General features: G+C 37.8%; 1 protein-coding gene across 4 annotated transcripts in view; it reads right to left on the bottom strand.

The window, feature by feature from the left end:
• CHM (CHM Rab escort protein) overlaps positions 1 to 14,811 on the bottom strand; it is a 252,612-nt gene that overhangs the window by 159,242 nt on the left and 78,559 nt on the right. For all 4 annotated transcript variants that reach the window (XM_040467662.1, XM_040467664.1, XM_040467663.1 and 1 more), the window contains exon 5: positions 3,754 to 4,141. In XM_040467662.1, the coding sequence (XP_040323596.1) occupies positions 3,754 to 4,141 (388 nt within the window). The remainder of the gene's footprint in view (positions 1 to 3,753; positions 4,142 to 14,811) is intronic.

The raw sequence follows: 14,811 nt of genomic DNA, 5'->3' as shown, positions 1-14,811 counted from the left end.
TAAAGATGTGGTGTACATACACACACACATATACACAATATACATGTATGTATGTATGTACGTACGTATGTATATATACTTATACACAATGGAATATTACTCAGCCATAAAAGAATGAAATCTTGCCATTTGCAACAGCATGGATGGACCTAGAGGGTAGTATACTAAGTGAAATAAGTCAGAGAAAGACAAATACCATATAATTTCATTCCTGTGTACTCTAAAAAACACAACAAATGAAGAACCAAAAAACAGACTCTAAACTACAAAGAACTGGTAGTTGCCAGAAGGGAGGGAGGTGGGTGGAGTTGGGTGAAATAAAGGGAATTAAGAGGTACAAACTTCCAGTTATAAAATAAACAACTCATGGAGATGAGAAGTACAGCACAGGGAATATAGTCAATAATATTATAATAATGTGGTATGGTGACAGATGGTGAGTAATCATGGTGACCAATGAGGAAATGTATAGAATTATCCTGAAACTAATACAGCATTGTATGTTATACTTCAATGAAAATAAATAAAAAAGAATAATTCAATTTGATTAAACTATGGAGAATGAGATTTAATAATTAATCATTTTTTGCTTCACTTGGCATGTGGTTCCATAATTATTAAGGGTACAGAGTTTCTTAGAAATGAGTTTTAATTGTAAGAACTTCAACTTTGATTTCTCCCTATTAGTCTAAACCGTATAATACTATAAAGTATTTTATTAAATAACCTCCCCTAAGCTATAAGACTACTTTTTAACTTTTTCTTTAATGTTTATTTATTTTTGAGAGAGACAGAGTGCGGGCCAGGGAGAGAAGGAGACACAGAATCTAAAGCAGGCTCCAGGCTCTGAGCTGTTGCAGGGCTCAAACTCGCAGACCGTGAGATCATGAGCTGAGCCGAAGTTGCATGCTTAACCTACTGAACCACCCAGGCACCCTTATAAGACTACTTTTTAAAAGGCTATATATGTGGGTGTGTTTTGTAAACTGTAAAGCACTACAGTTACGTGTCAGTTTTACCACCATGACCTTGAGAGAGAAACATGCAGAAATGTCGGGTAGTTTGGAGACATCAAACTGGAAAGAAGTAGGGCTTGAAACAGATATTTGGCAGGGCACCTGGGTGGCTCAGTCAGTTAAGTATCGGACACTTGATTTCAGTTCAGGTCATGATTTTGCGGTTCATGGGGTCTAGCCCCATTTCAGACTCTGCATTGACAGCATGGAGCCTGCTTAGGATTCTCTCTCCCGCTCTCTCTCTGCCCCTCCCCTGCTTGTGCATGCTCTTGCAGTCACTCGCTCTCTCTCTCCCTCAAAATAAATTTATAAAAATAGGTGTTTGGCAATCCTAAATTTAGATGCAATAACTGAAATTTGGAATAGAATTTCCAAAGAGTAACTGATTGTCCCAATATCATGGAATACACTGCTTTCCACACAGCAGGTAGTCAATAAATGTTAATTAAATAACTAACATTAAAAAATAATAATAAACCTCTTATATTGCTATGGTTAAACATTCTTTTTTATTTTTAATTTTTTAACATTTATTTAGTTTTGAGAGACAGAGGAAGACAGTGCGTGAGTAGAGGAGGGGCAGAGAGAGAAGGAGACACAGAATCCGAAACAGGCTCCAGGCCCTGAGCTGCCAGCACAGAGCCTGACGTGGGGCCCAAACACACGAACTGTAAGATGATGACCTGAGCTGAAGTCGGATGCTCACTCAACTGAGCCACCCAGGCTCCCCATGATGGTTAAACATTCTATAGTCACTTCTACTTTTGTAGAATGAGTTTATTATTTTTTAAATATATAATACCATGGAAACTATGCAGGGCAAAGTACAACTGCCTTGATTCCTCTAGACACATCAGTGTTTAATTTACCCTAAAAGAACCACTATTATGAACCATTCAGAGTCATGAAAATACCCAGAAATCTCCTTTAAAGTCTCCTCAAATGTCTCAGCATCTAATCAAATAATCTCTGCCTCTACTACAATCAACATTCACTTTCTTTTATACAAGTGAATAATTTCCTACACTAATTCCAAAAATTGATACAGCACCATCTTCTACCATTTTCCTTTGTAATACTTATACTCTATTTCAGCTACCATAAGGGTTAAACTATTATAAACTAACATTGGTTCTTAACCAATACTTATATCATCATTTATGTTAGGCATTCCAAATCCTAAGTAATTAATTAAAAATGAAATTCTCAGAACAAAGCCCATTTGTTACATGACTACTTCAGGTTTTTGTTGTTTTTGGTTTGGTAAAACTTATTTTCTAATCATGAAAACAGGAAGACTATTAATAAAATATGATTAAACTGCTACTTAGAAATCAATGCCAAGGTAACATGGAAAAAAATTCTAGATTTCAAAGTGTGGCAGGATCATCGTAGCTGGAGAAGGTGGAATAGATGGTACAGAAATATGAATTCAGACCAGGACAGACCAGGACAATTCAGACCAGGACAGAATCAGACACAGAGAGCTATGTGATAGAAAGAAGCAAAGAGTAATAAAAATATATTCATAATTTTAGGCATCAGGTTCAAATAGAGCAGCAGTATGGGGCACCTGGGTGGTTCAGTGGGTTAAGCGTCCGACTTCGGCTCAGGTCATGTTCCCGCGGTTCATGAATTGAAGCCCTGAGTCGGGCTCTGGGTTGACAGCTCAGAGCCTGGAGCCTGCTTCAGATTCTGTGTCTCCCTCTCTTTTTGCCCCTCCCCCACTCCTGCTTTGCCTCTGTCTCTCAAAAATAAATAAAAACATTTTTTAAAAAAGTTAAAAAAAAAAGAGCAGTAATATGAGTACTGGGATTGTATCAGCAAAATGTGGGGAGCATGCAATTGATTAGTCTCTCTATTCTGTAACTTGAAACTTCAAGAGAGCACATTAAATTGAAAAACCTAGTCTGAGACAACTCTAATGTTACCTACTACCCTCCCATATTTCTTTTTAATTTCTTATTGCTTACTCCCAATTTATGGGATTTGGTCTGTTTCTTTCTACTTTCTCCAAGCCCTATATCTAACTTTTAAAGACCATTATCCTTTATCTTACTGGTTTTCTATTCTTTTTGCACTTATATTAACCTTGCTTCCTATAAACCCAATACAACATTATACCCTCCAAAGACTCAGGTACCTCCTCTGAAGTCACAATGGCCTAACATTAGAGTTAAGGATTGAAACATAACCAGATATTGCATTCTTCCCACCCTCCTTGTCCCCCACAATTAAATTATCCTCCAAAGCCTTCATATCTAAATAGATGATTTTCAAAAATGCATTGGTTTATTTAGAATGTTTATCATCATTGTTAAAATACTTGTTAACAGTTGTTAATAGTTGTTAAAATAGTTACTATATAGACGAGCTGAAAACAAGTTCATTTAATAAACTGACTATAAATAACATGAATTTTTAATTAGGTTTGTTAGAATTTTTCTCTTGATAGAATTCATAGTGTCTATGCAGAAGAGTATTAGAGTGGACTCTGTGCTCCAGTATAAAAGTATCATTGTGATATAGTACTGAGCATTTTTTAATGCATTTTAACCATATTTAAAGAATATTTTAACTGAATTATTAATTTCTGGATACTATCTCTTTATAAAATATATGTTTTACACTTCAGAAAATAAAATTATGAAAATTGGGAATATGGTCCCAGATGCTATTTTCAATCAACTAAAAATTAGTATTGTTTTATTATAAGATGATGAAAACTGGTACTTACCTTTGAAACTAAATCGATATTAAATCTCCTGCCTTCTTTAATAATTTGTGAGTAAGTAATCCTATTTTTCTTTGGTTGCAGTGTGGTGTCTTCTGTTGTAAGCACATTTTCACTTGTTTCTTCTTCTGAAGCTGACTTCACACAAGTTTTATCATCACAACGCTTTTCTTCTTCCCCTGTTGCCTCAACATCATTTATTTCTAGGGAACTCTCTAGATCACTGTTTGGAGTTTGTTCTGTGGGCATTTGACAACTCACAGTGCTCAACGACTCATCTTCCGAAGGCAGATAGGCAGAATGTTCCCCTTCTGTGGGGTTCACAGATGTCACAGAAGCATGATTTTTCTGCAGTGCACCAGTTTCTTCAACATCTTCATGCAAATCCTGACTAATGAGAAATTATAACAATACACTTTTGCTAACTGTACCGACTCCATTTTTATATTATTTTAATGGCAATTTTTTATTTCTTTGCCCCATTTATATTATCAAGTTTAGTATACATTTTGCCTATGTAAAGCACACACTAAACACTCATCTGTTAAGGTACCAATACAACATGAAATATAATTGATACTTGAAAAATAGACATAAAGATTTCAGGGTTTAACAGGGCATGTCTCATGTACACTTTTGAGAATTTAAGGCAGACAGGGCAATTATATTTTAGAAACAAATCAAAAGTGCTTATGAGCACAGGCTTCAGAATAAACAGCACAAGGTTCAAACCCTGACCCTGTGATTAGATAACTCTGTCAATTCAGAAAAGTTATTTATCTTCTCTGACCTTAATTATCCATCTATAATATGGATGTTATATATGATTGTTTTGAAGATTAACACATTAATCATCATGGTATCACAAGCAAAAAGCCTGTCACAGTAATAAGATTAATAATAAGATTATTATTTGTTTAATGTTTATTTATTTTAGAGAGAGAGAGAAAGAGAGCGAGCAAGCATGAGAGGGGCAGAGAGAGAGGGAGACAAAGAATCTGAAGCAGGCTCCAGGCTCTGAGCTGTCAGCACAGAGCCTGATGCGGGGTTCGAACCCATGAACCATGAGATCATGACGTGAGCCAAAGTCGGACACTTAACCAACTGAGCCACCGAGGCACCCCCAAAGATTATTATTTTTATTATTGATGGTGTAACAGAGCTAGAAAAAGTCTGTCATAAAGTTTAAGTTGGTTTATCACAATGTGGTATCTATGAGGATCTTTCTGTATTCTTTCCTGCTATATTTTTTGTATTAGTGTCTATTACTCTACTGGAAGTCCCACTTTCAAAGTTACACTACTACTAACATTCTAAGTCCATATTGCCTTCACTGATAAAACTGGCTCCTGTTCAGTCCATCTACATCATGCATTTCACCTAGAGGGTTTACCTGCCACAGAACCTATACTTCATTGAGTTCCCTGCTACTCCTCAACAATATATAATAGGTCTTGGGAAGTAAACATCTGCTAACCAATTGCTCAAGAACATATATCAGCTCTTCCTTATATGATCTCTAAACACTACCCCATAAAATTTTCTTCCTGCCTCTAACCCAAATCACCCTCTTTATACACAATTTTCTGGTCTCATCTTTTCTGCTTTGACATACCATCTCTAACTCTTAATCTATCAAGTCTAATCTCCATGTTTTGGCTCATATTTTTTGTTTCTCCTGGGCTATTCATCTTACTCCCTATAACATGATAATTCTCCCATTCTCAAAAATAATCACATATTTTAACAATCTGTTATAAAAAATTTAAATATTTCCAAAAAATCTTCCTTAAAGCAACCATATATATATCATTTTAATTACTCCACGCCCCCACAATACATACAATGCAGTTTACCTTGCATTTATTTATCAGTTCTTTTTACCAGTCCTTTGGTTGTCCAGTATATGCTTTACCTTCTGAAGTAGACTTTAACTCCCCTGAGGGAAAACCCTAATATGTCTTCTTATGTGTCCCTCACAACACCTACTGACTGCTCTATAGACGTGCTATCTAATAAATGCTTGATGAATAAATGGTTTCTCAGTGCCTATACACACACACGCACACACACACACACACACACACACACACTTAAATATGAAACTAACTGAATTTGTCGAAAATAAAAGATATGAGGCCAGGAAAAGCAATAAATTATAACTCAAAAGTCTAAGTACACTTAATAAAATGTCTTATTAAAATTAATACAATAAACACTATACTAAAAAAGGTATAATGAAAGAACATTAACTTAAATATTAAGAAATAAAATGTTGAGGAGAAGAGCTAATATGGCAGCATAGTAGGACCCCAGGCTGATCTTATCAAACACAACTAGATAACTATCAAATCATTCTGAATACCCAAGAAATCAACCTGAGGACTGACACAACTAGAAGGGGAGAAGAGGCCACATAGAGGAAGGTAGGAAGTACAGAGCCATGGTTTGGGGAGTAAAAAATCTCTGGTGCTATGGTGTGTGAGGTGGGGGGGGGAGGGGGGGCAGGGAGGAAGCCCTGGTTTCAGAGAAAGGCAAAGAGAGATAGCAGCGTACAGGGGAACACACGAGGAGAACACTTCCCTAAAGCCACTGGCTGGGGCCTTAAATGTCTACTGTTAGGCTGGGATAGACCCCTTAGAGAGTACTGCCCTACTCCTGGAGAGAAGGCAGGCAGGCAAACAAACCCAGTGGTGGTGGGGCAGATGGCATGGAAACAGACATTTGAAGAACTGAGACATATAGGGGAGAGATTATTCGCTCTGCTTGGAAAACATCCCTGAGATCTGAGACGTAGCATTCACGGAGACACCTCTCCAGGGACAAAGGAACCTGCCTTGTCATTTCCCTCCCCAACTCCACGGCATAAAAGTCTTGCCACCTGTCTAGGGCACCTCTGCCCCACACTGTTTGCCTAAGCAGCTTGCTCCAAGTCCCATACCCCTTGACTCCAGCACTACTACCCTTCTCTCCCTCAGTCCGAGTGCAATGGGACCCTTCCCAAGAAGACCAGCATAGGCCCCTACATACACCACTTCCCTAAAGACTGGAGTTTTTAAAGTCAGCAGGCTTGGCTGGGATAGACCCAGAAGGGCACTGTGTTGCTACTGGAAAGAAGACAGGCAAACAACCTGGGAGCAGGCAGCTTGAAAACAACTATCCAAAAGAATCCAATATGGCGGGGAAGTAGGCGGTCCCGAAGTTACATCATCCCTCAAACACAGCAATGTTGAGGCCAGAGGACTTGGAATTCCAAGAGCCAGGGCTGCAGAGTGACAGGGATGTCTCCAGGGGCCCACGGGGACAACCTGGCAGGCCATAGGTGCGTGATTGCAAACTGGGAGAGATAAAATGGGTGGCATAGGCACGGAGGGGATGGATCCCCTTCTGTGAAGAAACAAAAGTAAAAGAAAGAGGCTGTAGAAGTGTAGGATTGTATTTGGAAAACAAAAAAACCACATACTGCGAATCGGATAAAAAACGGAGAAAGATCCAATCTCTAACTGCGGGGCTTTCTCCGGACTGGGGCCAGCTCCTCTGTTCGACCACCTGGGAAGGAGGAGAGCCAGCCCCGGGCTCAGTAACTAGCTCAGAGACGCAGTCCAAATGGGAGAAAACAACCCTCTCCCTTGAGTGCTGTGGGAAGAAGGTATATAGCCTCTCCAAGGACAAAGATCCCTACCTGCACCCGCCAACTAGAGACCTTTTATTGGCAGGGCGGAGTGGCACTTCCCTTGTACCAGGGAGAGCGGAGCGGGATTGTTTAAGATGTCAGGGTTTGAATCCCAGATGAGTGCCAGGGAGGCAAAAGAAACTGTGGAGAAGAGGCGGGGAGAACAGCCTGCTGTTCTGAGAAGTTTCTCCCTGAGACCAGGAACATGACAGGGATGTCTACTTTCACCACTGTTGCTTAACATAGTGTTGGAAGTCCTAGCGTCACAAATCAGACAACAAAATGAAATAAAAGGCATCCAAATTGGCAAATAGTAAGTCAAACTTTCACTTTTTGCAGATGACATGATACTCTACATGGAAAACCCAACAGATTCCACCAAAAAGCTGCTAGAACTCATACATGAATTCAACAAAGTTGGAGGATACAAAAACAATGTAGAGACATCGATTGCATTTCTATATACCAATAATGAAACAACAGAAAGAGAAATCAAGAAATCAATCCCATTTACAATTGTACCAAGAACCATAAAATACCTAGGAATAAACCTAACCAAAGATGTAAAAGATGCATATGCTGAAAACTAAAGAAAACTTACGAAAGAAATTGAAGAAGACACAAAGAAATGGAAACACATTCCATGTTCATAAATTAGAAGAATAAATATTGTTAAAATGTCAATACTACCCAAAGCAATCTACACATTCAATGCAATCCCAATCAAAATTGCACCAGCATTCTTCTCACAGCTAGAACAAACAATCCTAAAATTTGTACGGAACCACAAAAGACCTTGAATAGCCAGGGTAATGTTGAAAAAGAAAACAAAAGCCGGAGGGATCACAATCCCAGACTTTAGCATCTACTACAAAGCTGTAATCATCAAGACAGCATGGTATTGGCACAAAAACAGACACATAGACCAACGGAATAGAATAGAGAACCCAGAATTGGCACTACAAATGTATGGCCAACTAATTTTCGACAAACCAGGAAAGAGTATCCAATGCAAAAAAGATAAGTCTCTTTAGCATATGGTGCTGGGAGAACTGGACAGCAACATGCAGAAGAATGAAACTAGACATTTTCTTACACCATAAATAATAATAAAGTCAAAATGGATGAAAGACCTAAATGTGAGACAGGAAACTATCAAAACCCTAGAGGAGAAAACAGGCAACAACTTCTTTGACCTCAACCACAGCCATTTCTTGCTCGACACATCTCCAAAGGCAAGGGAATCAAAAGTAAAAATGAACTATTGGGACCTCATCAAGATAAAAAGCTTCTGCACTGCAAAGGAAAACAATCAACAAAACTAAAAAGCAACTGACGGAATGGGAAAAGATATTTGCAAATGACGTATTGGATAAAAGGTTAGCATCAAAAATCTATAAAGAACTTACCAAACTCAACACCTGAAAAACAAATAATTCAGTAAAGAAATGGGCAGAAGACATAAATGGACACTTTTCCAAAGAAGGCATCCAGATAGCCAACAGACATATGAAAAGTTGCTCAACATCACTCATCATCAGGGAAATACAAATCAAAACCACACTGAGATAACAGCTAACGCCAGTCAGAGTGGCTAAAATTAACAACTCAGGAAACAACAGATGCTGGCAAGGATGTTGAGAAATGGGAACCCTGTTGCACTGTTAGTAGGAATGCAAACTGGTGCAGCCCCTCTGGAAAACAGTGTGGAGATTCCTCAAAAAATTAACAATAGAACTACCCTACGACCCAGCAATAGCACTGCTAGGAATTTATCCAAAGGATACAGGAGTGCCGATACATAGGGGCACATGTACCCCAATGTTTATAACAGCACTTTCAATAATACCCAAATTATGTAAAGAGCTTAAATGTCCATTAACTGATGAATGGATAAAGAAGATGAGGTTTATATATACAATGAAATGAGAAAGAATGAAATCCTGCAATTTGCAGCAACGTGGATGGAACTGGAGGGTATTATGCTAAGTGAAATAAGTCAGTCAGAGAAAGACAGATATCATATGTTTTCACTCATATGTGGAACTTGAGAAACTTAACAGAAGACCATGGGTAAAGAGAAGGGGGAAAAATAGTTACAAACAGAGAGGGATGGAGGCAAACCATAAGAGATTCTTACATACAGAGAAAAAACTGAGGGTTGATGGAGGAGAGCGGGGGAGAGAGGAAAGGGGCATTGAGGAGGGCACTTGTTGGGATGAGCACTGGGTGTTGTATGTAAGTGATGAATCACGGGAATCTACCCCCAAAACCAAGAACACAGCGTATACATTGTATGTTAGCCAACTTGACAATAATTAAAAAAAAAAAAAAAGAAAGAAAAGAAAACAACTATCCAAAGAATTCCTGGGACACACAGGAGGGAGACTATTCTCTCTTCTCAAACTCCTTCCCTAAGAACAACAAGCACTGAGACCCCTCTCCAGGGACAGAGGAGCTGCATGGCGCCATTTTCCTCCTCAACTCCTGAGCATAAACATAGAAATGCCTGATGTAAACACCACAATGTAAACCACCTACAATGGCTGCCTAACTTGCTTACACCAGGTCCAACACCTCTGAACTGTGTACCTACTGCTCTTCTAGGTCATGTTTGACTCAGACCCAGGGTGGCGGGGCCCTTCCCCAGAAGACCAGCAGAAACCAGTCCACATCAAGGGACAAGAGAGTTCTGCAAAGCTTCACTTCTACTGGAAGTAGTATCAGGTCTCATTGAACAAGAAGACCACAGAGCACATTTAGTTGAAACTTGCCACACACAGGCCAAGGAATAAATACTGCCCAATGCAGGCAAGGAGAGCATCTGCAGACTACCGGTCTGAAGGATAGAGCAGCCAAAACAAGCAGTAGAGTGCACACAGCACACACCAGAGATACTCCCTAAAGCACCAGGACCGGGACACTATATGACTTCTTCATAAAGCCATTACTCTCAGGAGCAGGGAACATAACAGGTTTTCTAACACAGAGAAGACAACAGAGCCTTAGACAAAAAATCATCCCAAATGAAACAACAAGGTCACAGAGATCTAAGTGAAAAAAAAAAAAACATAGTAATATGCATGATATAGTATTAAAGCAACAATCATCACTGAGCTTGAGAAAAGAATGGAAGACTTCAGGGGGACCCTTACCACAGAAATAAAAGACTTAAAAAACAATCAGAAGGAAATGTAAAATGTAATAACAGAGATTCAAAACAGACTGAATGCAATGACACACGGATAGAAGCAGAACAGGAACAAATCAGCGATATAGAAGATTAAATAATGGACAGATATGAACAAAAGAGAGAAAGAAGAATTCTGGATCACAAGAATAGACTTAGGAACTCAGTGACTACATCAAACACAATACAGTAACATTTGTATTATATAAGTTTCAGAAAAAAAAAGAAAAGGGGGCAGAAAATTTATTTGAGGAAACTATAGCTGAAAACTCCCCTAATCTGGGGAAGGAAACAGACATCTATATCCAGAAGGTAGTACAGAGAACTCTAATCAAAATCAACTAAAGCAATCCAACACCAAGCCATATGGTAATTAAGTTTGCAAAATATAAACAAACAAACAAACAGAACAGAAAGTGGCAAGACAAAAAAGAAGTAGCTAATTTACAAAGGAGGACCCATAAGACTACCTGCAGATCTGTCCACAGAAACTTGGCAAGCCAGAAGGGGCTGACATGATAAATTAAACATGATTAATGGGGAAAATATACAGCCAAGAATACTCTATCCAGTAAAGCTAGCATTCAGAATAGGAGAAATAAACACTTGCCCAGACAAACAAAACCAGAAGCAATCTGTGACCACTAAACCATCCCTACAAAAATAATAAAGGAAACTCTTTGACTGGAAAGGAAAACCAAAAGTGACAAAGACAAGCAAGATACAGAGAAAATCTCCAGAAATAACAAGTAATAAAATGGCAATAAATACATATTTATCAATAATTCCTCTGAATGTAAATGGACAAAATGCTCCAATCAAGCAACATATAGTGTCAGAATGGATAAGAATACAAGACCCATCTAAATGCTGCCTATAAGAGACTCATTGTAGACCTAAAGACACCTGCAGATTGAAAGGGAGGGGATGGAGAAATCTTTATCATGCAAATGTCATCAAAACAAAGCCATGATGGCAATACTCAGGCAAACTAGACTTTAAAGACTGTAACAAGAAATGAAGGTCACTGTATCATAATAAAGGAGACTATCCAACAAAAAGATCTAACAATTGTAAATATTTATGCTTCCCACATGAAGGAACCCAAAGGTAGAAAACAATTAATAACAAACATAAATAGAACTAATGAATAATACTACAATGATAGTAGGGTACTTTAACATCCCATTTCATCCTAAAGCAGAATACACATTTTTTTGAAGTACACATGGAACACTCTCCAGAATAGATCAAATACTAGGTCACAAATCAGGCCTCAACAAGTGCAAAATGATTGAGATCCTACCATGCATTTCTTCTACCACAAGGCTGATATCTGAAGTCAATCACAGGAAAAAACTTGCAAAGACCACAAATACATGGAAGTTAAACAACATTCTACTGAAGAATGAATGGGTCAACCAGGAAGTAAAACAAGGAATTAAAACAAAATAAAACGAAACACTGAATCAAATAAAACCAAGACAGTCCATAACCTTTGGAATGCAACAAAAGTGGTCCTACAGGGGAAGTATATAGCAATATAGGCTTACCTCAAGAAGCAAGACAAATCTCAAATAAATCACCTAACCCTACACCTAAAGAAGCTACAAAAAGAACAGGCAATGCCTAATGCCAGCAGAAGAAAGGAAATAATAGAAGAGCAGAAAGAAATGATAAGAAAACTAAAAAAATTCAGAACAGATCAAGAAACCAGGAGCTGGTTCTTTGAAAAACATAAATAAAATTGATAACCCCCTAGCCAGACTTATCAAAAAGAGAAAGGACCCAAATAAAATCACAAATGGGAAAAGAGGTTTAACAACCAACACCACAGAAATACAAACAATTATTTCAGAACATTATGAAAGTATATGCCAACAAATTGGGCAAACTGGAAGAAAATTTATGAATTCCTAGAAATATATAAATGTCAAAAACTGAAACAGGAACAAATAGAAAACTTGAACGAAGTGATAACCAGCAAAGAAATTCATTTAGTAATCAAAAATCTCCCAATAAACAAAAGTCCAGGACCAAACGGCTTCACCGGGAATTCTATAAAACATTTTAAGAGGAGTTAAGACCTGTTCTTCTCAAACTATTCCAAGAAGTAAAAATGGAAGGAAAACTTCCAAATTGATTCTATGAGGCCAGCATTAACTTGATTCCAAAACCAGACCAAGAGACAAAACAGAGAAGTACAAGACAATATCCCTGATGAACATGGATGGAAAAATTATCAACAAAATACTACCATATTGAATCCAACAGTACATCAAAAGAATCACTTACCATGATCAAGTGGGATTTATCTGGGATGCAAGGATGGTTCAATATTCAAAAATCAATCAATGTGATACACTACATTAATAAAAGAAAGGATAAGAACCATATGATCCTTTGAAAAGATGCAGAAAAAGCATTTGACAGAGTACAACATATATTCATGATAAAAGCCTTCAACAAGGTAGAGTTAGATGGGATATACATCAACATAATGAAGGCCATATTTGAAAAAACCCACACCTAATATCATCCTCAATGGGGAAAAACTGAGAACTTTACCTCTATGGTCAGGGACAAGACAGGGAGGTCCACTCTCACCACTGTTATTTAACACAGTGCTAGAATTTCAGGCCTGAGCAATCAGGCAACAAAAAGAAATAAAAGGCATCCAAATCAGTAAGGAAGAAATCAAACTTTCACTATTTGCAGATGACACCTTACTCTACACAGAAAATGTAAAAGACTACCAAAAAATTGATAGAACTGATACTTGAATTCAGTCAAGTCACAGGATAAAAAATTAATGTACAGAAATTTATTGTGTTTCTATACACCAATGATGAAGAAACAGAAAGAGAAATTAAGGAATCAATCCCATTTACAATTGCACCAAAAAACCATAAGATACCAGGGAATAAACCTAACCAAAGAGGTTAAAGATCTGCAATCTGAAACCTATAAAACACTAATGAAAGAAATTAAAGATGACACAAAGAAATGGAAAAAACATTCCATGTTCATGGATTGGACAAAAAAATATTGTTAAAATGTCTACACTACCCAATGCAATCTACACATTTAATGCACTCTCTATTAAAATACTATTAATATTTTTCACAGAGCTAGAACAAACAGTCCTAAAATTTGTATTGAACTACACAAAGACCCTGAATAATCAAAGCATTTGAAAAACAAAAGCAAAGCAGAAGGCATCATAATTCTGGACATCAAGTTGTATTACAAAGCTGTAGTCATCAAGACAGTATAGTACTGGCACAAAAACAGATACATAGATCAATGGAATAGAATAGGGGTTCCTGGGTGGCTCAGCTGGATAGGCGTCTGACTTCGGCTCAGGTCATGATCTCGCAGTTTGTGGGTCTGAGCCCCGCGTCAGGCTCTGTGCTGACGGCTTGGAGCCTGGATCTTGCTTCAGATTCTGTGTTTCCCTCTCTCTCTCTCTCTCTGTCCCTCTACTGTTCGTACTCTGTCTCTCTCTCTCTCAAAAATAAATAAGCATTTAAAAAATTTTTTTAAAAATCAATACAACAGAATAGAAAATCCATATATGACCCCACAACTATATGGTCGCTTAATCTTCAACAAAGCAAAAAAGAATATCCAGTGTATAAAAGACAGTCTCTTCAACAAATGGTGTTGGGAAAACTGGACAGCAACATGTGGAAGAAGGAAACTGGACAAATTTCTTACACTATACACAAAAATAAAGTCAAAATGGATGAAAGACCTAAATGTGCGACAGGAAACCATTAAAATCCTAGAGGAGAACACAGGCAACAATCTCTTTGACATCAACCATAGCAACTTCTTACTAGATATGTCTCCTGACACGAGGGAAACAACTGCCAAAATAAACTTGGGACTTCATCAAAATCAAGACCTGCTGCACAAAAAAGGGAACAATCAAAAAAACTGAAAGGCAACCTACAGAATGGGAGGTGATATTTGCAAATGACATATCTGAAGAAGGATTAGTATCCTAAATCTATGAATATCTTATAAAACTCAACACCCAAGAAATAATCCATTTAAGAAATGGGAAGAAATGAACATTTTTTTCCAAAGACACACAGATGGCCCAACATGGAAAGATACTCAACAACACACATCATTAGGGAAATACAAATCAAAACCACAATGAGATACCACCTCACACCTGTCAGAAAGG

This window comes from Herpailurus yagouaroundi, unplaced genomic scaffold (genome assembly GCF_014898765.1).
Source record: "Herpailurus yagouaroundi ecotype Mexico unplaced genomic scaffold, PumYag 67555, whole genome shotgun sequence".
In the NCBI taxonomy this organism is placed as follows: domain Eukaryota; kingdom Metazoa; phylum Chordata; class Mammalia; order Carnivora; family Felidae; genus Herpailurus; species Herpailurus yagouaroundi.
This window is presented reverse-complemented; position numbering and strand designations above follow the sequence as displayed.